Here is a 21,396-nt window from a genome sequence, read left to right on the forward strand (position 1 = left end):
CCCTAAGTGCTTGGCCAGGCCTGGACTGATTTGATTTTTTCAATTAGTCAGTTGTCATAAATCGAAAATCGGGAAACAATAAATGGACAGAGAGAATGATTATAATCCATGTCTCAGTCCATATGATATCTAGAATGGAGGAATATATGATCCCTTATCTAATGGACATCTCATTGATTTGTTCAGAGTTCGACAGCGGCTTTAAGAGCTATGATTGCTAGTCGAGTTATGAAGTCGTATTTGAAATAATAGTTTTAGACTTATCCAAGTGGGAGACTGTTGGATTAGATGTCTAAGCCCATAACTATTATTGGTATGTACTTGACCTGAGAGTAGCATGGTCCATTTGGGTTGCATATCATCAAGACAATTTGTTAGGATAGACTTTTGAGAGAAGAGGTTATATATGATTTATTAATATATTATAAGTTATAATATATTAATATGAAATCATATGAGTTAACTAGTATTGATCAAGAATTAATTAGGAATTAATTTAGTGATCAAAAGAGGCTAATTAAATCTATGGGGACTAATTATGTTAATTAGTTCTATTTATATGTGTTGGGCTTATGTTCCATGTTGGACCAATTTTATGTATGGATACATAAAGAGTTGGGCCACATGAACCATGGATCATAAAACCCATGGGTATGGATTTGGGTTATACCCATGACTATTGAAATCCAACATATAAATAGATGTTCTTAACCTAAAAAACGACTACATGAGTATTCTTGGAGTTCATGGTGTTTTTGGGTGCTTGGAATTCTCTCTCAAGTTCATCCTTTGTCCATGGTGTGTTGTGATTCCACTTGAGGCTTCCACACTATTAGGGCTAAGCTCTTTAAGGCCAAATACATCAAGACTTCAAGCTCCATCAAAAGGTATGTTGTCATAACTAGTATTTTATATGGTTTATATCAAATGCATGCTAGTTGTAGGTTTAATACCTTGGAAACCATTTGCATGTATAATTAGTGAAAACATAGATTCAAGGTATTTAGGGTCGTATGTGCACCATAGGATGTTGTAGTATACTAAAACCCTACATTTTCTGCCAGTTGTTACGTCATCATCATCTCCAGACGACCAATACCCTTCCACATCCCTTGAGACAATTGTAACAAAAGCCTTTTCACTTTCTGCCATTTCTTGAGCTCGACGTACATAGTAAGCAGAGTCGTTGATTTTGAGTTGATGTGGGACTTCGGCTAAGTAATCTTTGGCAAAGTGATTTGCATGTACACATTTGTGACATATAATCTCGGGTTTTTCAGACTTCAGATTATGTGGTGGTTCCGAGGTGTGATTTGGAGTAGGAAGGTTAGGCTTGTAGGGTGCTGGGTTTTCAGAAGGTTTTTTGAATGGTTGATGATTATTTTGGTGAAGAGCTTGGTAATGATTGTTTTGGTGAGAAGTTTGGACACGATTGTTGTGAGGCTTTTTGAAAGGACGGTTGTATTTCATGGAAATAGGGCAAACTCTTGCTGGAAACATAGTTCGGAGTCTATTTCTTTAGGGTTAAGATCACCCATAGATTGATAGTTAGAGTTTGTGAGAGCAGGAACAGTTGGAGTTGAGGGTTGAACAGGAGGGATATAGGGAACAACAATGGTGAGGGGGTCCGATGTGGTTAGATTTGAGGTTTGTGAATCATAGGAGCTAACTAGAGCTAGAGGACTCCAGTGAGTTCGCGTAGAGTTTATGCAACATTTGACTCATGACCTTGAAGCTCATTGAAAAGTTTATAGAGCTTAAGCTTTTTCAGAGACCCATTGCTTTAAATACATGATTTCACATTCCCCATCTCGTTCCAACACTGTTAATGAACTTGATATTGTACTTAAGTGGGGTTCGAACTATCCCATGAGTCGTCATGTTGTTGACGAGGATTCGATATCTGTTTAAAGCTGAGGCAACGGTTCACCAGGTGTTGTAGTGAAAGTGTCGAACTCATTGACAACCGAAGTCCGACGCTTATCCTTCATGTTTTCTGACTCTTCGGACAAATCTTGAAGTTTGTCCCAATTCTCTTTTGCAGACTTTCACAGTTTGATGTGCTCAAAGAGAGAAGGTGGAACACCAAACACCATTTCTGAAAAAGGCAACTTGATCCGCATGCAACTTTTCAATATCATCAGCAGTGAGAGGTGCTTGTCATTGTTGTTCCTGTCCCAAGAGAGTTGCAGCAACATCTCTAACGATGGTTCGAACTGGAACATGAGGACCTTCTTTAACGGATCTCCAGATAGATTCACCTTTTTCTTTTCCAAGTAAAAATCTTTCCATTTTGACTTTATAGTGATCATACTCTTCAACAACTAGCAGTGGATCATGTGTAGGGCAACCCATGCTAATTTCTATTTGCATTGAGTACATTTGTTTAGAATTAGAAGCAGCCATTGAAGTTAAGATATCTTGAGCAAAAGTGGTATATAGAAGAACTTTTATCCTGAACACAGAAATGATCGAAATACCAAGGTAATCTCAAATCACCTATAATATGTTCTTATGGATTCAAAGGACTGTTGGATTAGTGTCTAAGCCCATAACTATATTTGGTATGTACTTGACCCGGTTGTGCATGATCCTTTTGGGTTGCCTTCACCAAAGCAACTTGACAGGGTAATTTAATGAGAGAGAGAGAGAGAGGATAATATGATTTATTAATATATTATAAGAATAATATATTAAAGGAGAAATCATATTTATTTAGTTAGTATTAGTCATAAATTAATTAGGAATTAATTTGGTGACTAAAAGAGACTAATTGAATAAAGGGGCATAAACTGTCAAATGTGTGATAGTTGAGTTTTGGGCTGGGAACTCTAACAGACTAAGGGGGAACGAAATTATGATGAAGGATCATCATATTTTCATCCAAGGCCTTATTCCAGAAGGTTCCTAGGGCTGCTTGGTGACTAAGCTGTCCATTAGGGTTTAGACTGAAACCCTAGCAACCTACAGTATAAATAAGACCCCTAGCCTTCAATTTTCGGCCACTTTATTCCCAAGAGAAACCCTAGGCCGAAATTAAGCATCCTCCCTCCTCTCTCAAATTTGCCTTCTCGCTTTTGGTGTTTGTAAGCCATTGGAGGAGTTACACTTGTGACTCTAAGCTCAAGAACAAGAAGATCCAAAGGATTTCAAGCCAATTGAAAGAGGTAATCACTTAGATCTGTTCTTATAGTGTTAATTTTGAATTATGTATGCTAGATTAGGGGTTTCAAGCCTTGGATTCATTGCATGTTCAATAGAGAAACCTAGATCCAAGCATTAGGGTTTGTATGAGCACATAGGATTGTTCTTATGCATAAAACTCATCACGGGTATCAGAGACATGATTGGTTTCTGTTGTATGTGATGCAATAGTCGTTTTTATGCTGAAAATCATTTTTCTTGCCTCTGCCCAACTCAACTTGACAATTTAGTATCTGGACTCGGCGAGTTGGCCCTACTCGGCAAATCCAGGCTTGACTTGGCGAGTCCGGGAGTCAGACAGAGTATGTTTCGGGATTTACTTGATGTTTTGATGTAGGATTGATGCCAAAATCGTTTTTTGATAATAAAATCCGAATTTTATTGTATGCAAATGATTATCCTTACCAAAACAAAAGATAATTTCAAATCTTTTGAATAATAGTTTCTTCATATGATAAATATGGATTATTTAAATTATTTGGTAATTATCTTGTGACTAAAATTGGCTTAGGTCAAATATAGATGATCATAAAATAATTGTTTGATTTATCTTATTTGTTATTTGATCCATTGTGTTTTGAAAAGTTCAAACTTGTCCTCAAGTTTTGAAATTTAAATTTTATGATTAAAAGTTTAATTTTGAATGATTTAAATTTAAAACCCTTAGAATCTTACAAGTTTAAAATTCAACCTTATACTATTATATTATTACAAGATTAACTAATATATATATATATATATATATATATATATATATATATATAAGAATAAGCTAGTCTTATCGCTAGTAGACCTCATTCACAAAGCCGGTCTATAAGGTGGGTATAAGGTTGCCGCCTATAAAATGGCGCTTAATGGGTGTACACTCACACCCACCACTTGCTTGACTGGTGGAGGGTCGTTAGCCGAACGGATAGGATAGGGCACTTAATTCCTCATTATAAGTATAATGAATTTACAAAGTAACTATAATGTTTTACAAATTCCCAATCTTATTTACTTTAGGGTAAAATGTGAAAATGATGCTATTCCAGGGAATTACACTTTGCACCTTTTTCAATCGTTAGTGGAGCGTGCGTGGTTAACCGGCACACTAATTTGGGATTGACATTGGTGGTGAAGGGTAGCTCGATGTTTGTCATAGATCAATGGAGCGTGTGTGGTTTACCGACACATTGACTGGGTGATAGAGACATTGGGTGCACCATGTTGATTCGCATGGTTATTCAGGAATTGTTTGCGATCCTCGGTATCCCAGTCACAAATTTGAAGTGCATATCGAGATTTAAACATGCCATTGAAAAGTTCAATAAATCTCAAAGATCTAGGAGTTTTCAAATACATTTAAAACCTAATTTCATTTTGTTTTTCATGGTGGAAATTAGTGAATCGTCATTCACATACCTTCAAATTATTTACTTTTAGAGTACGGCATCCTTTTCTAAGTTATAAATAATGTTGTTGGATCATAGCCCTAATTTTTCATTTGGGTGTTTAATTGGGGATTCTTTCTAATCAAACTTGTCCTTTTCTATTTTCAAATGTCGATCGCAAACAATAACACTCCTGCAGCTACTGGTAGATTCTCACTCATGAATTTGTGTGGGAAAGTGATATTTAATGGCAACAACTTCAACGAGTGGATCCGAAACATCCGAATGATCACTCGATACGACGACAAAGAGTATGTCCTCGACGAGAAGCTTGAAAAGATCAATCTAGAAACTGCCACTGCAGAAGAAATCGCTGCCTTTGAGGCTCATGAACGTGATGCAACGAAGGTTCATTGCATCATGCTCGCGACTATGAACACAGAACTCCAGAAGTACTATGAGGACATGTATCCATTCGAGATGCATCAAGATTTAATGGATAGGTATCACCAAAACGCGAGGCAAGAACGCTCTGAGATCATCACTAACATGATCACCGCTAAGATGGGGAGCAGAGAATTCTTGACCTCGCATCTGCAGAAGATGGAGAGGTATGTTGATCGTCTTCTAAAGTTGAATGTGAACTTTGATGAGGATTTGGCTATCAACATCATTCTCCATTCCTTTCCTCCATGCTACAACCAGTTCAGAATGACCTACCACATGAACAAAGAGGAGGTCACCTTGAGCAAACTTCAAGGGTTGTTGAGAACTACTGAGTGCAACCTAAAGGATAAATCTATTACATCAACTCCTACTGATTCGGCCCCTGTGTTGGCAATAGGGAAAGGAAGAGGTAAGAAGAGGAAGGCTCCATCTAAGAGCCACAAAAAGGGAAAGTCCCAAGATGGTTCCTCTTCTAGCGGAACCAAAGCAGGTCCTGCTAAGCCCTCCTCCGACCCTAAGTAAGCAGAGTGTTTTTATTGCCACGAGAAGGGCCACTGGAAACGAAGCTGCCCCAAATATCTGCAGGATATTAGAGATGGGGAGATAAATCCCACCTATGCAGGTATGTATTCTATTAAATCTAACAACTCATCACTTGATACTTCATGGGTTCTTGATACAGGATGTGGTTTCCACATTTGTTCTGATTTGTAGGGCCTAAAAAGATGTAGAGAGGTGGAACATGGGAAAATAAACTTGATAATGGGAAACAGAAGATCGTCGCCTACGACCAAAGTCGGAATTTATTCTTTAGTGTTGAGTAATGGGTTAGGATTAGATTTAAACAATTGTTGCTATTCTCCAGATATGGCAAGAAACATCATTTCCTTTCATGGATTATATAGAAAAGGTTTCAGATATTCATTTGATAATAGTAATGGTTCTATTAATGTTTATTTGAATGGTGTTTTTTATTTCAATGCATTTCCTTGTAATGGAATATATGAATCTGTGTTGGTTGTAGACAATTTAGGAAATGATGTGTTGAATGTTGATTTGTCTAATAGTTTAGACAAAGCATGCTTGTGGCATTGTCGCCTTGGCCATGTGAACAAGAAACACATAGACCAACTCCAAAAGGATGGAGTTTTGGAGTCATTCGACCTTAGGGACGATGACGTGTGTGAATCTTGTTTGCTTGGGAAGATGGCCAAGTCACCCTTTACTGACACTTGTGAAAGGGGTGAGGATCTATTGGATCTCATACACACCGATGTGTGTAGGGCCTTTAGATCCACCACAAGGGATGCTTGTCGCTTCTACGTGGCTTTTACGAATGATTATAGCATATATGGATATATCTACTTAATCAAGCAAAAGTCATAAACCTTTAAAAAGTTCAAAGAGTTTAAGAATGAAGTGGAGAATAAGTTAGGCAGAAAAATCAAGATGCTTCGGTCAGACCGAGGAGGAGAGTACCTAAGTCTTGAATTTCACGACTATCTAAAAGAATGCGGAATCGTTTTGCAATTGACGCCTCCAAGAATGCCGCAATTGAATGGTGTGGCTGAGAGACGTAATTGGACCTTGTTGGACATGTTTCGTTCTATGATGAGTCGGGCTTCATTACCAATAGCTTTCTGGGGGTACGCCTTAGAGACGGCCGCCCATATCCTTAATTTAGTTCCCACCAAGAAAGTTGCTAAAACACCTCACGAGATGTGGACAGGGAAAGCTCCCTCGTTGGCACACATCAAGGTTTGGGGTTGCGAGGCTTTCATAAGACGAGAGACTTATGACAAGCTCGAACCTCGTAGTGAGAAGTGTTATTTCACCGGCTATCCACAGAATTCTTTTGGCTATCTCTTCTACAGACCGAGTGACAGTGCTGTCTTCATTGCAAGGAAAGGGGTTATCCGAGAAAGAGAACTCATAAGCCAAGAGGACAGTGGGAGGCAAATTGATCTTAAAGAGATTTAAGAACAAAGTGATGAAGGAACTTCTAACACTGGCACTCAACCTGAGCAGGAAACAACTGTTGAACCTGTTGACGAATCCTTACCTCTACGACGTTCCAGTAGGGTTAGTGTTCCACCCCAGGTGTATGGATTCCATATTACTACTGAAGGGGATACATTTATTAGTGATAGTACACTAGTAAATTTGGACGAACCTAGCAGCTACAAGGAAGCCATGGCAAGCCCAGAGTCTGCTAAATGGAAGGAGGCAATGGACAGCGAGATTCAGTCCATGTACGACAACCAAGTTTGGAATTTGGTTGATAATGTGTCGGGTCGTAAGACAGTTGGGTGCAAATGGATCTTCAAGAAGAAGACAGACATGGATGGGAATGTGCACACTTATAAAGAGTGATTGGTTGCGAAGGGCTTTACTCAAACTCCTGGAGTTGAGTATGATGAGACCTTCTCACCAATTGCGAAGATAAAGTCTATTAGGGTGATGCTCGCAATATCTGCGTTTCATGATTATGAAATATGGCAGATGGACATGAAAACCGTTTTTTCTTAATGGAAAGTTGGCTGAGGATGTTTACATGAATCAGCCAGAGGGTTTTATCGATGCGAAGCATCCGAATAGAGTGTGTAAGCTTGAGAAATCCATTTATGGATTAAAGCAAGCGTCTCGCAAATGGAATCTTTGTTTTGACAAGAAGGTCAAAGATTTTGGTTTTCTGCGAAGCAAAGATGAGTCATGTGTGTACGTCAAGGCCAGTGGGAGTATAGTAAGCTTCCTCGTATTGTATGTCTATGACATACTGCTCATAGGAAACAACGTCCTGACCTTGCAGGAGATTAAGTCCTGGCTTGGGAAGTGTTTTTCTATGAAGGACCTCAGAGAGGCTGCATATATTTTGGGAATAAGGATAGTAAGAAACAGAAGTAAAAGACTGATAGGACTCACTCAGGATACATACGTGGATAAGGTACTAAAGCATTTTAGTATGGAAAATTCCAAGAAAGGGGAGTTGCCAATCCAAAGCAATACCAAGTTGAGTAAGACTCAATTCCCGAGTACAGAGGCAGAAATAGCTGATATGAGCCGAGTACCTTACGCTTCCGCAGTTGGCTCTATCATGTACGCTATGACTTGTACTCGCCCTGATGTGGCCTTCGCTTTGAGCATGGTCAGCAGATATCAAGGGAACCTTGGTAGAGCGCATTGGATTGTTGTCACGAATATTGTTAAGTACCTTCGGAGGACTAAGGAATGGTTTCTAGTCCTCGGTGGGAGTGATGACTTGAGGGTATGAGGGTACAGTGACGCTAGTTTCCAGACGGATCGGGATAATTACCGTTCACAGTCAGGCTGGGTCTTTACCCTTAACGGAGGAGCAGTGACTTGGAAAAGTTCCAAGCAGGAGACTGTGGCTGATTCAATGTGTGAATCAGAGTACATTGCAGCAAGTGAAGCGTCGAAAGAGGCAATATGGTTGAAGAACTTCATTGGAGACCTTGGAGTTGTGCCATCCATAAAGGAGCCCATGGAGATTTTATGTGATAATGAAGGAGCGGTTGCCTTAACCAAGGAACCAAGGGATCACGGCAGATCCAGACATATCGACAGAAAATACCATTTCATCAGACATCGAGTAGAAGAGGGACTCCTCGTAGTGAAGAGGGTATCGTCAGAAGATAACCCAGCAGATCCCCTTACGAAGGGACTGAGTAGGGTTAAGCACTTACAGCACGCTAGGAGCATTGGGCTGAAGGACGATATAAGTTTAGATTAGATAGGAAACGTGTAATGGATAAATTTGTACTTGACCCGGTTGTGCATGGTCCTTTTGGGTTGCCTTCACCAAAGCAACTTGACAAGGTAATTTAATGAGAGAGAGAGAGAGAGAGGATAATATGATTTATTAATATATTATAAGAATAATATATTAAAGGAGAAATCATATTTATTTAGTTAGTATTAGTCATAAATTAATTAGGAATTAATTTGGTGACTAAAAGAGACTAATTGAATAAATGGGCATAAACTGTCAAATGTGTGATAGTTGAGTTTTGGGCTGGGAAACCTAATGGACTAAGGGGGGAAGAAATTATGATGAGGGATCATCATATTTTCATCCAAGGCCTTATTCCAGAAGGTTCCTTGAGCTGCTTGGTGACTAACTTGTCCATTAGGGTTTAGACTGAAACCGTAGCAGCCTACTGTATAAATAAGACCCCTAGCCTTCAATTTTTGGCCACTTGCTTCCCAAGAGAAACCCTAGGCCGAAATTAAGCATCCTCCCTCCTCTCTCAAAGTTGCCTTCTTGCTTATGGTGTTTGTAAGCCATTAGAGGAGTTACACTTGTGACTCTAAGCTCAAGAACAAGAAGATCCAAAGGATTTCAAGCCAATTGAAAGAGGTAATCACTTAGATCTATTCTTATAGTGTTAATTTCGAATTATGTATGCTAGATTAGGGTTTGCAAACCTTGGATTCATTGCATGTTCAATAGAGAAACCTAGATCCAAGCATTAGGGTTTGTATGAGCACATAGGATTGTTCTTATGCATAAAACCCATCAAGGACAACCACTCAAGCTCTGATACCAACTGTGAGGACAAGAATCTAATTGCGCGGGGACAAGGCTTGAAAACTCAAACCTTGAGTTAATGCTTAAGATCAATGTCTGCTACTAACTTATGGTTCCAGTCAAGTCTGGCAAGACCAATCAAGACTGAATATGAGAATCAACAAAGTACTTCAAGTATTAAATATAAGACAATGAATATGATCAATTAAAGTCAATAAATGAACACATGGAATGTTTGAAAGAATGATTTGAGAGAAAGGTGCAAGTGAAGTAAATTTGCAAATATCTATCTTTGGTGAAGCAATATGTCACTATGATTTGTGATTAAATGCTCCTTAAATAGGAGAACGTGTTACATTGTACTAACCAAAAAGCATACATAGAACCAGATAATAAAGTTACTCCTGACACTCTGATTATCTAAGTTGACAAAAGATACTAAGTTCTATAATATGTTACATCAAACAAAATGACAAAGGTAATTAATGTAAACGGATAAACTAATTTCGGAACATCTTCACCATCTCTAACTTCATTCATTTCGTACCATGAGCTTTTACTCCTTACGCCAAATCTTCTTCTCTATCTACTCTAGAACACCTTTCACTTCGGAACTAAGACTGATCTCGGAACATGTTGGGTGATTGCTAGAGGTTCACTTTCAGGTACTAACAGTTATGTTGGTTCCCTGAATGGCATAAATGTTCCTAACATGTCTCCATTATTCGACGACATGTATAACGAGACTGCATCAAATTCTTCGTTTGGTGTGCATGGGACTTCATATAGATACGTGTATTAGCTTGTGGACATGATCTATCCGGAGCGTTCTTGTTTGTGAAGTCATTGTATTGTCCTAATGAATGAAATAGGTTGAAGTTTACGAGAACTCAAAAGATAGTGAGGAAGGATGTTGAACGAGTGTTTGACGCTCTTAAAAAATGTTGGCATATACTGAAATACTTTGCAGTTTTTGTTTAAGAGAAGAAAATGAGTGAGTTGATGTATACTTGTATCATATTGCATAATATGATCCTCAAGATGAAGGAAATGCAATTTATTAGTATAATGAAAACGAGATCGTTCCACCAACACAAGAATTTGAGGTTGGAAGCGAAGAGTACTTGGCAAGAAGAGGAATAATTCACGATGTTGAGATTCGTCATGATCTTCGCAGATACTTGATGGAACATATTTGGACCTTTGACCACATTGATCTTAATACGGAACCGTTCGATGATTTAGAAGGTCAATTTTCCAATGAAGATGTCATTTAATTTGTCATTTAATTTGTAATAGCTATGGTGGTTTAAGTTTTTTTAAATGTTTAACTAGTTATGTTTGTACATTTTTTTCGTTCTGACGTGGGTAAGGTTAAGACTTTAAGTTTTATTATTATTATTATTATTATTATTATTATTATTAATATTTGTTGCAATTAACAAAAATATTAAAAAAATATTAAATTTAAATTAATAAAAAGTGTGGCAACCCATCTCACCTAAATGGCAAAATGTTAAAGAGGTGCGGTAAAAATAAGGTGGCAAAAATGGGATGACACCTACTTGACAACACTTTTATGTGTCAAATATGACATCACTCTCTTTACCCTAAGGTTGGTGGGTGTCATACCACATTCACCACACTTTTCTACTGTCATGTCATTTTTTGCTACACCCCACAAAACCGGTGGGTGTTATACTACACCTTACCACACCCTGTCATGTCATTTTTTGTTATACTCTACCCTAAGGTTGGTGGGTAACATACCACATTCACCATACTTTTCTACTGCCATGTCATTTTTTGCTACACCCCACAAAACTGGTAGGTGTTATACTACACCTTACCAGACCCACCACAATACACATTTTTATGCATGGAGTACAACATTTAAAGGAGTGTCTTTTTTTCCTGTGCGGTAAATCCATACCATGGTCCATTTATACCGCACTTTTCTTTTGCACCTCGGTAGGGAGTTTACCGCATACCGTATCTTACTAAGATATGTAGTACAAGGTGCATTGAGTGGTCTAAGTTCTTCAATATCCACGCTCTCAAACAACTCTAACAAATATAAAAACTAATGATTAGGTTGTAAAATCATACTTTACAAAAAAATTATATATATATATATATATATATATATATATATATATATATATATATATATATATATATATATATATGTCTTCTTATATTAATGTTTTTTATTTGTGTCAAACTTTCTAATATAATAAAAAAATTTAAAATTTTAATAAACTAATAAAGTAAATATTTTAAAATAAAATATAATTAAATAAATAAAAAGTTATTATTTGATTTTTTTTTGGATTACTCAGTGCTTATTTTCGTAGACATAGAAATCCAAAATAATTATTTAATTTTGATATAAATAAATCCAAAAACTAAAATATCCGAATATAATGGAGCTATAATGGGTTCAATAGTATATCTGTATTTATATGTTATATAATGCAATTACATTTCTCCATATTTGCAAAATTTGAAAAGAGGTAGCCTTGATTGATACTCACATGATTCATGAGTATGGGAATGAGGAACAATGATTGTGTTTTTCTTAGAAAGATTTTCAAACAATTAGCACACCCTTTATCCAGACATATTTTCTTGTCTCCTATTTGATTTTTTTTATTGTCTGTATGATATTTTTATGTTTGATTGGTATATTTAAACAAGTCCAACGCTATTGGTATATGCGTTATAAAAACCAGATGATTATTATATAAAAGTAATCCGTAATAATAATTGATTTTACTAAGCAAAATAAAATCTTATCAAAAGTAAAATCTTAATTGTGTTTGTTTATATACTTATATTTAAAATAATTTGTGATTTTAGTTGTTCTTACATCATAAAAAAATTAATTTATCAGATAAAAATGGATAAGGGTTAGATTTATTCAAAGAGAATATCAACTTGTGAAAATACCCCAAAACCAAGAAGATATGTTTCGTGTCTTAAAACTTCAAATTATTTCATCCCAATTCCGTGAAGAAATTAAAACAAGTTTCTATTCGTAGAAACATTCAATTTTGTGCAGTTTCTTGGAAGATTTCACGCACTTCATTTATAGTGAATCTTGATGCATTTACCTACTCCTAACTCCTGCCACTAATGCTCTACAGGGGAGATGGTGAAATGGTCGGATCCAAGAATTTGTACTTTTCTATAACGAATCAGAACAGTAAGTAAGGGAGTTGTATACATATGTATGTAATTATATAAAATTAATAAAATATAAATTGTTGTATATACAAATTATTACCCAATTGGAATACGCAAAAAGTTAAAAGGATAATAAAAATATATAACCTTTGGGAACAAAAAGACTTAATAAAAATAACCATGTTCTTGTGTTTTAGATAAATGATTTTTTTTTTTTTTTGCTTTTTTGTGTTTTAAATAATTTTTTTTGGTTGGAATGACGTGATCGATCTTTTTAAACCATTTTATTTTTAGCTCACCTATTAAAATTTACCCTTTTTAACTCCTTCAAAAGAAATGTATCAAAAATCGACCAATTTTAGGTAAATAAACCGATATTGCCACCTCTTCGGTGTTGAGTAACTAAATTACAAATAACAAGTTTGAAGTAGTATACATTTTCAAATTCATAAGGACTTAATATGACTTAAATACAAAAAAGTTTTCTAAATAGAAATTTTTTTTGAACTGTATGAATGAGTAATGATGTTTGTCTTATATATAAAGTGTCAAATACATAATGTTTGAATGAGATTAGATGAACATTTTATTTTTATATTCTTTTTTATAATATTTGTCAATTTTAATAATATTCATCAACTTTAATGTTACAGAAGTTGAGAGTTAAAAAAAAAGGGCAAATAGATTAATGGATAGTCTATTAATACATTAAGTTGTGTTTCCGGCTTAAACCATTAAGGTACTTTATCCGATTAATCGATTAATCCAACTTATGTGTTTAATACATTAATTTCATCGACTCTAAGCCTTTTAAAATTCATGTACAAACTTGTACCCGTGAATCTCTTCTCAAGGATTTTAGTCCACTCAAAACCAAGTTCCTAAACTCGCGACTAGTTAAGTACCTAGAGATATCAAACCTTTTTTTTTTTTTGCCTCTTTTTCATTTTCCATTCATATAATATAAAAATATATATTAAAAACAAAGACTTAAATGCTTGTTAATGTAAAAAAATGTCATTGTTTTTCCAATTCATGCAATAAAGTAATTTATGCAACAATGTTCTAACTTCTTATTATAGAGTTATGCATGAATGTTTCATGTGTTACTGAATTTTACAAGTGTTTTATATTTTTCCAATTTATGCAACTTATACAAATTACAAAGCTACATTATAACCATTTAAGCATGTTACAATAAAATCTCAAATATATGTTGGTTCTAAAATAAATCATGGTTTCATATTCCCTCTACAAAACAACTTTTACGACATAAAATGGAAATAATATAATGCATCAATACATAAATAAACATTTAGTCTTAAAATAAAAAACTACAACAAATTGCTTCTATTAAAAAACATTAAAAACTTAATGTACATTTTCTCTTTTCTTAAAGAACTTAAAAGCCCATGACATTTTTTTTTCTCTTATCATAAGCACATCAAACACTCATCCTACCAAAAATTAAAAATAAATAAACAAATTCAAGCATATTATTTATAGATAATTAAAAAAAAAAACAATCTAAAGTTCCAAATGAGAAGGCGTTCTATCGTTGAGCTTCCTCCTTTTACTAGTGGTTGATTCGATTCCTGAATCATCGCTCTTATTGTAACTCAAACATGATGAAGCTTCGAGAACACCAATGGGGCTTCGTGGCACTGTACCACTCTTTCTGCTCTTGGTACAACCACCGCTTAACTCATTAACCAATTCCACACATTTAAGAATCCTCTCCTTCGAAAACACAAATCAAACAAAGAAAATAAATTTAATTAGTACTCGTCAAAATCATCGATCTTGGAAACAATATACAAGTTTTAATACTAAAAGTCTAAAAGTACAAATTATTGTAATTATTGTTGTGTTATTGCTAATTATAGCTCCTAGGAAAAGTATTAACAGGAACCCATATCAAAAAAAGATGGAATTTAATCAAAAAAAGATGGAATTTAATCAATAGTAGTAAAAAGCATCGATCTTTATCGATGGATCGATTTTAGAGACACAAAAAAAAAAAAGCCATGTTTGGAGCATTGTACAACTTCGAATGCATGAAGTACAAGATATTAAGCAATAGCTCGCAAAAAAAAAAGATTTTTAAAAAGCCATATCATAATAATAGAGAGAATGTAATGAGTACTAATCGATATCATCAATCTTTAAGCTAATCCTTTCCAAAAGCTAAAGAAATCAAGGTGGACCCTAATAATTCATTTTTGTGTAATAAAAAATACTGGATTTATTCTATAAAAGCATGATTGTGAATTATATTAGCTTTGGATGAAAGATTTAAATCTTTTTATATCATCATGATAACAAATTAAGCTAAAATACAACTAAACATGCAGAATGTACAAAAGAAAGAAGGCATTATATGATCATTACCTTTTGTACATGTTGAAAGAGGGCAGAAATTTGAGTTTGTCCAACCACAGCAACTGCCACTCCTGCTGCTATCTCAGAAGGTTTAAATTCCAAGAAGTCAATTCCTACATGATGAAAATTACCATTTTAGCCCTCTTTCTCATCAACTCGATCATATCGCAACACATAACATATTAGACAAAATGCAAGTTTTAATTACCATTAGTGAAGCATAATATAAGTTGAGTTGATCTTGAAATTAAAGATCTTGAAATGGGTTGATCACAATCGAGTTTCCCGATGAAAGCATCAACGAAAGAAAATGGAGTCACTGTTTGCATCCTCCATTTCAGTGTAGTCAACACAAGAAGCTCCATTTTCTGAATGGTTTTTGCTTCAAATACAAATCTTGATTCACAAACCTGTAGATTCATTCACATACTCAACATCAAAATCAAGTTTAAAATCACAGTACAAAAAAAGTCAAGATCTTTATTATGAAAACAAGTTTGACCTGTAAATCAAGAATGAGGGGTACTTCAGTCTCTTCCATTTTGGAAGCAAGTGATAAACAGGCTACTGAAAGTAATTGCATCATCCAAGCTTTGTCTTTCTGTTCATTAAATGGCATATGTAAGATTGCATTTATATTCGGTATAATCAATGAACATTGAATTGAGGTTTTAAAAATTTCTAACAAAATTAAATAACTTGGTGTTGAATCATAAACCATGATGAAAATGAATAGTAAACTTACAGGGAATTCATAGACAGCAAGAAATCTGTCCAAGTAGTTGATCGATAAATATGCACACAAGGGTCCAAAGTTGAAATGAGCATGAACCTGGTCAAAGTCAAAAGCAACGAAAAAAGTGTTAGAAATATTAAGATTGCCCAAATTTAGAAATAAAAAATGAATTTTTTTTCTGTGAATTTGTAAGGGATGTTTATAACCCAGATCAAAAAATCCAGGATTTCCGAAAGAAGTCATTTAATTCATCGAAAAAAAATGTAGAAGATGATGATGTACATGAACAAACCTTTTTAATCCAATCAACCGCCTGTTGTCTCGCAACGAAATCCAAATTCCCATTTCTTAATTTCATCAAATAATCCAAACCCACAAACTGTTCACTTTCTTTTTTATACAACACAGACAAACACTCGTCACTTTGCAAAGGAAAATCAAGAACAGAGTCCTCTGCATCATGATTCTTAATTGAGGGCTGATTTTGATTAATATTTAGATGATTCCCATGGCCCCAAAATTTATCATCCACGTTCTTGTGATTATCATCATACTCATAACATAAACTATCATTATCTTCAGCACATAATAAACTAGATAGCAGGCAATCAGCCATTAAAGAAGCCTTCAAGAACACAAGAACTTTCAAGGGGGCAATCCCCACTACCTTTGATTGAATGATTTAAAACAGAAATGAAAGAGTAAATACAGATTAAAACTGGGTCTTTAGTAGGTGCCGCAGAGATCGATCTGATTGAAGATTAGAGATGAAGAACGCACTCTTTGCGGTGTATTTTACTCTCAATAAACAGAGTATGAGTAAAATAAAAAGCAAAGAATGCGGCGTATGTAGAGGAGAAGAGAAATTGAAGTGTAAAGGGTTTTGTTTTTAGGGCATAGTGATAGGAGAGAGATGAAGTAAGTGAGTGTGTATATATATCTAAATCTCTCTCTCTTAGGCCCTCTAAAACTTTTTATTTTTTAAATCAAAATATTCATTTTTATAAATCTTTGGCTTAGGTTATTAAACTCTTTTATAACCCGTGAACACCATGGTTATAAAAGTAATTAAATTTCTATAATGAAAATTTAAAATTATTATTCAATTATTTCAAATAAATTATTAATTATAAGATATTTTTTTAGTTATATAAAATTATAATCGTTGATTTAAATAAATACATGAAATTATATCACCTTATAATATATATTAATTTTAGTAGGTGTAAAACTCGTGTATTACACAGGTTGATTAAAAAATAAAATATTAAAATGCAAATAATAAGTGTGTTTTAAAATATAAATTTTGAAATAAGTAATGAAAAAACATATTAATTGCAATTTACTATAATATTTATTACATTTGATACTTTACAAATATAACTATAAGTATTATGTGGCTTTTTTAATTTTAAAAATTAGAAAAAATCATAAATTGACATGTGGATATTATTTATTTAAAAATTATGACAAAATGACAAGTGTCAAAACTCATTAGAGATTGACATGTGTCAAAATTATCTTCGTTTATTATAGTAGATTTTATTTTTTATTCTAATGTTATTAATTTAATGTAATTAGAGTGTGAACTTTAAATTTTAAAATTTAAAATGAAGAATCAAGTATTAAATTAATGTAATTAGAGTGGGAAATTTAAATTTTGAAATTTGAAATGGATAATTAATATATTGACATATTGCATGATATGTGACATATAATATTAATGACAATTTCTAATATTATGACACTTGTTAATAGAAAAATAAACTTATTTATTTACTAGTTTATAACTCGTGAGAACCACGGTTATAGAATTAGTTAAACTTTCATAGTAAAAATTTAAAATTATTAATCAATTATTTCAAATAAATTATCTTAAATAAACTATTAATTAAGAGATATTTTTTTAGTTATATAAAATTATAATCATTGGTTTAAATAAATAAATGAAATTAAATCGCCATATAATATATATTAATTTTATTTTATTTTCTATTTTAATGTTATTAATTTAATGTAATTAAAGTGTGAAATTTAAAATTTAAAATTTAAAATTTAAAATGAATAATCAATTATCAATTATTAATTTAGTGTAATTAAAGTGGGAAATTTAAAATTTAAAATTTAAAATGGAGAATTAATAGGTTGACATGTGGCATATAATATTAATGAAAATTTCTAATATTGTGACACTTGTAAATAGAAAAATAAACTTATTCATTTATTATAATAGAGAAATTATAATAGAATAAAGTGAAGTGATATAAAAAAAAAATTAATGGTCCATGTGGTTTGTAATGTCATAATTTCAGTCTTTATTAGTTATTATTTTTGAACAAGGTTTATATAGTTTCTAAAATCTAAACAAACGGTCCTTAAATCATATGAAATGACTTATTTGTAATTTTTAATTTTTTTTTCCTTAACTTTTCAACCTCCCCCTCACACCCTATATATATATATATATATATATATATATATATATATATATATCAAGCCCGGTTATGGGCAAAAGGCAAGCGGGGTACGTGTCCGGAGCCCTTTTTTATGAGGGGCCCATTTTTTAATGACATATTCAGCAATTAACGATTATGCCCAAATGCAAAGGAACGAAGATAGTTCACAGTCCAGACCTAACTCCTCTAATCGATCATTATCGGATGTCGACTCGTATTCCACGCGAAAGTCGATTGGCAGAAGCCAATCAACAATCATTCAAGATCAAGAGAGGGAGGTTAATCGATTACGGAAAATGCTCATGCAGTCCTACTATTGCTAATCAGGTAATCGATTTAGCAATCATTCATGTATTTATGATATCAGAATTCAGAAATTGAATTGAATGTTGGATAATAAATACTTCCACTTATCTGATTTCTAGTTTTCTTTTTGTTCCACACTCCCACTGATTAGATTAAATGATTATTGGAACTTAAATTTTACAAAAAAAGTCGATGATTATCGATTATGTATTTATGTTATTAGAAATTGAAAACATGTCATGCAACTTGCATTTAACTTATTCTTGTTAAAACCTTGTTGCACATAATAAATTTGCAAAAAAAATTTGAATGTTGTCATGAAAGAACAGTGAAATTCATGAGAATTTCTACAACTTGATATGAATATACTTTTACTTCATTTCATTGAATGTATGTTGTTCAATATAGAACATAACATAACAATAATTTACAATATTACCGATAAGTACTATAAATTTTGCAAAATAATTATAAAAGATAAAAGATGGCATGCAAATTGTCCAAAAATGGAAATCAAAGCGAACCCATATCATATGGATGAACATGTAAAATAGAACTATAAAGAACTTGTAATACCTGATACTAATTACTTGTTAAAATTCAAGATTATGTGATTATGTCAAAAAGGAAATGTTAAAAACAAAAATCACTCTAACAATTGGAGTTCAATGTAAATGTTTATTGAGAGATTTGTAGTCTAATAGATTGACATATAAACATATAACTTAATAGAGTTTATGTAAATACATGATTTAAATACACCCTAAAACATATAAATAGATAACTTAATAGAGTTTATGGTGTAGTGACATCCGGGTGCACAGAACAATAATATATATATATATATATATATATATATATATATATATATATATATATATATATATATATATATATATATATATATATATATATATATATATATAGTTAGGATCAAATATGAATCACAAATATTATATGAATGTATAACCAAAATCTAACCATTAGATTAAAAGAATGAAGGGTTGTGATCTTAGGGTGCATGTTATTAACATGTGATATCATTTATTATATAACCTACACTCAATTTCTTATTAATGGAAAAATATGACATTTTTATAAGAGAGAGAAATAAACATTAGCTATATTTTAGACATAGAGGTCAAATTAATTAATAAAAACTCAAACAATTAAATATTCAAATTAATATTTTTTATGAATCACCAATTAAACGTATGTATTCATCAAAAATTTAAATTACCGATTATTAGAAACATTCTTAAAAATATGTTAGATTTATATGTATATGATAATAACATTCTTGAAATAATTGGGCTTTACTTCTTCACGTTTATTCATTATTACGCATACAGTTCATTAATAATACATGAATATACTTTAATGTATTTTTGACGACTCACCAATATTAACGGTTAATAATTTATTTTTTTTAATTAAAGATTATGATATATCACGACAATGGTTAGGAATCGATTTTTTTAGTTAAAGTTTCATGATTGATGACGAGAATGGTTAAGAATGATATTCTAGTATGGTGTTCTTGAAGAATTAGAGTTAATTCTTTAAAAATGCATTGATTGATAAATTTATTTTAACCACCAAACAACTATTCTCATGAGAAAGGAAATCAATACATAGTTGATAGATATGTGTTTGCATTCTTTCAGAATATATGTTAGAATATTTGGAATCAAGTTGAATTATAACATGACGTTCTTTAAAAACAAAAACAATCTGTTACTATTTTTTGAGGATGAAAGGAATAATATTCTTAAAGAATAACAAGCAATGTATTCTTCCCCGAATCGATTACAAGTATGGTCAATGTGTGTGTGTGCGTATTCTAATAGAATCAAAATGACTAAATATTAAACATAACATAAAAGAAAAAACAAAATGATATCTATGAATGCAAATAAATAGTAAAAATTAAGAATTTTGGATACAAGGAAGATACCCAATCTCATTAATTAAATTGAGAGGTTTTTGATGAGGACGACTATTAGGAAGAAGGCCCGGAAGAAAAAGACAAAAAGAACATTCTTCAAACGCTCTAAAAACATATTATTTATATATGTATCAGTAAAACATGTACAAATTAAAGATATATTTTTCTGATGGTGAAGCAACTGTGAAAGAGTTAAGAAGATGAAGTTCGTATAACTAACAAATGATTTAAGGGAATTTCCATAATTATTAAATTTCATTTTTGGTTATTAAAATAATTGTATGTAAACTTCCGATAACACATTTGGATGGTGATTGGTCCACAATTTGGCACACATTCACACAGTACTTAGTGTTTATATATGAACCTAACACACACACTCTCTCTCTATGTATGTATGTATGTATGTATGTATGTATGTATGTATGTATGTGTATATATATATATATATATATATATATATTGTTAAGTAATTGCGAGGACTCCTAATCTGCTTATCATTTTTCAAAACCAAGACCACCATTGGACTCCTAGAGATTTGTATAAGAGAGATTTGTGTTAAAAAAAGATTTGACCAACTTTTTCTAAAATGTAGACATAGGCACATTTAAATGTTCATATATGTGCATGTACACACATTTAGTGTTTTTTTTAATTTCTAAACCAACACAACAATGTGACTATGATACAAATGCTTAAGAGAACCTATAACTTGAAAACGTCAAAAAAAAAAAAAACAAAGAAAACATAAATGTGCATACATGCACATTTCTAAAAAATCATCAAATCTTTTTTTGGACTATGGA

The 21,396-nt window shown here is 32.7% G+C and overlaps 1 protein-coding gene across 1 annotated transcript; it reads right to left on the bottom strand.

Moving 5' to 3' along the window:
- Positions 1 to 14,089: 14,089 nt before the first annotated feature.
- LOC145057467 (cyclin-D4-1-like) lies at positions 14,090 to 16,788 on the bottom strand. The gene is made up of 6 exons (XM_079005309.1): positions 16,173 to 16,788; positions 15,890 to 15,976; positions 15,647 to 15,745; positions 15,353 to 15,554; positions 15,154 to 15,257; positions 14,090 to 14,502 (listed from the first exon to the last, which is right to left on the bottom strand). The coding sequence occupies exons 1-6, from the start codon at positions 16,494 to 16,496 to the stop codon at positions 14,290 to 14,292; spliced, it is 1,029 nt and encodes a 342-aa protein (XP_078861435.1). The 5' UTR covers positions 16,497 to 16,788; the 3' UTR covers positions 14,090 to 14,289.
- Between the last annotated feature and the right edge of the window lie 4,608 nt (positions 16,789 to 21,396).

This window comes from Lactuca serriola, chromosome 6 (genome assembly GCF_051521515.1).
Source record: "Lactuca serriola cultivar US96UC23 chromosome 6, Lser_US96UC23_V15, whole genome shotgun sequence".
NCBI classification, from domain to species: domain Eukaryota; kingdom Viridiplantae; phylum Streptophyta; class Magnoliopsida; order Asterales; family Asteraceae; genus Lactuca; species Lactuca serriola.

Bases quoted from the DNA above. Each gene is read 5' to 3' on its own strand.
- LOC145057467 (XM_079005309.1), bottom strand. From the start codon at position 16,496: ATGGCTGATTGCCTGCTATCTAGTTTATTATGTGCTGAAGATAATGAT. The intron at 15,258-15,352 runs GTAATTAAAACT...TTCATCATGTAG, and splicing joins TATATTATGCTTCACTAATG to GAATTGACTTCTTGGAATTT. The intron at 14,503-15,153 runs GTAATGATCATA...GTGTTTTCGAAG, and splicing joins TCTTTCAACATGTACAAAAG to GAGAGGATTCTTAAATGTGT.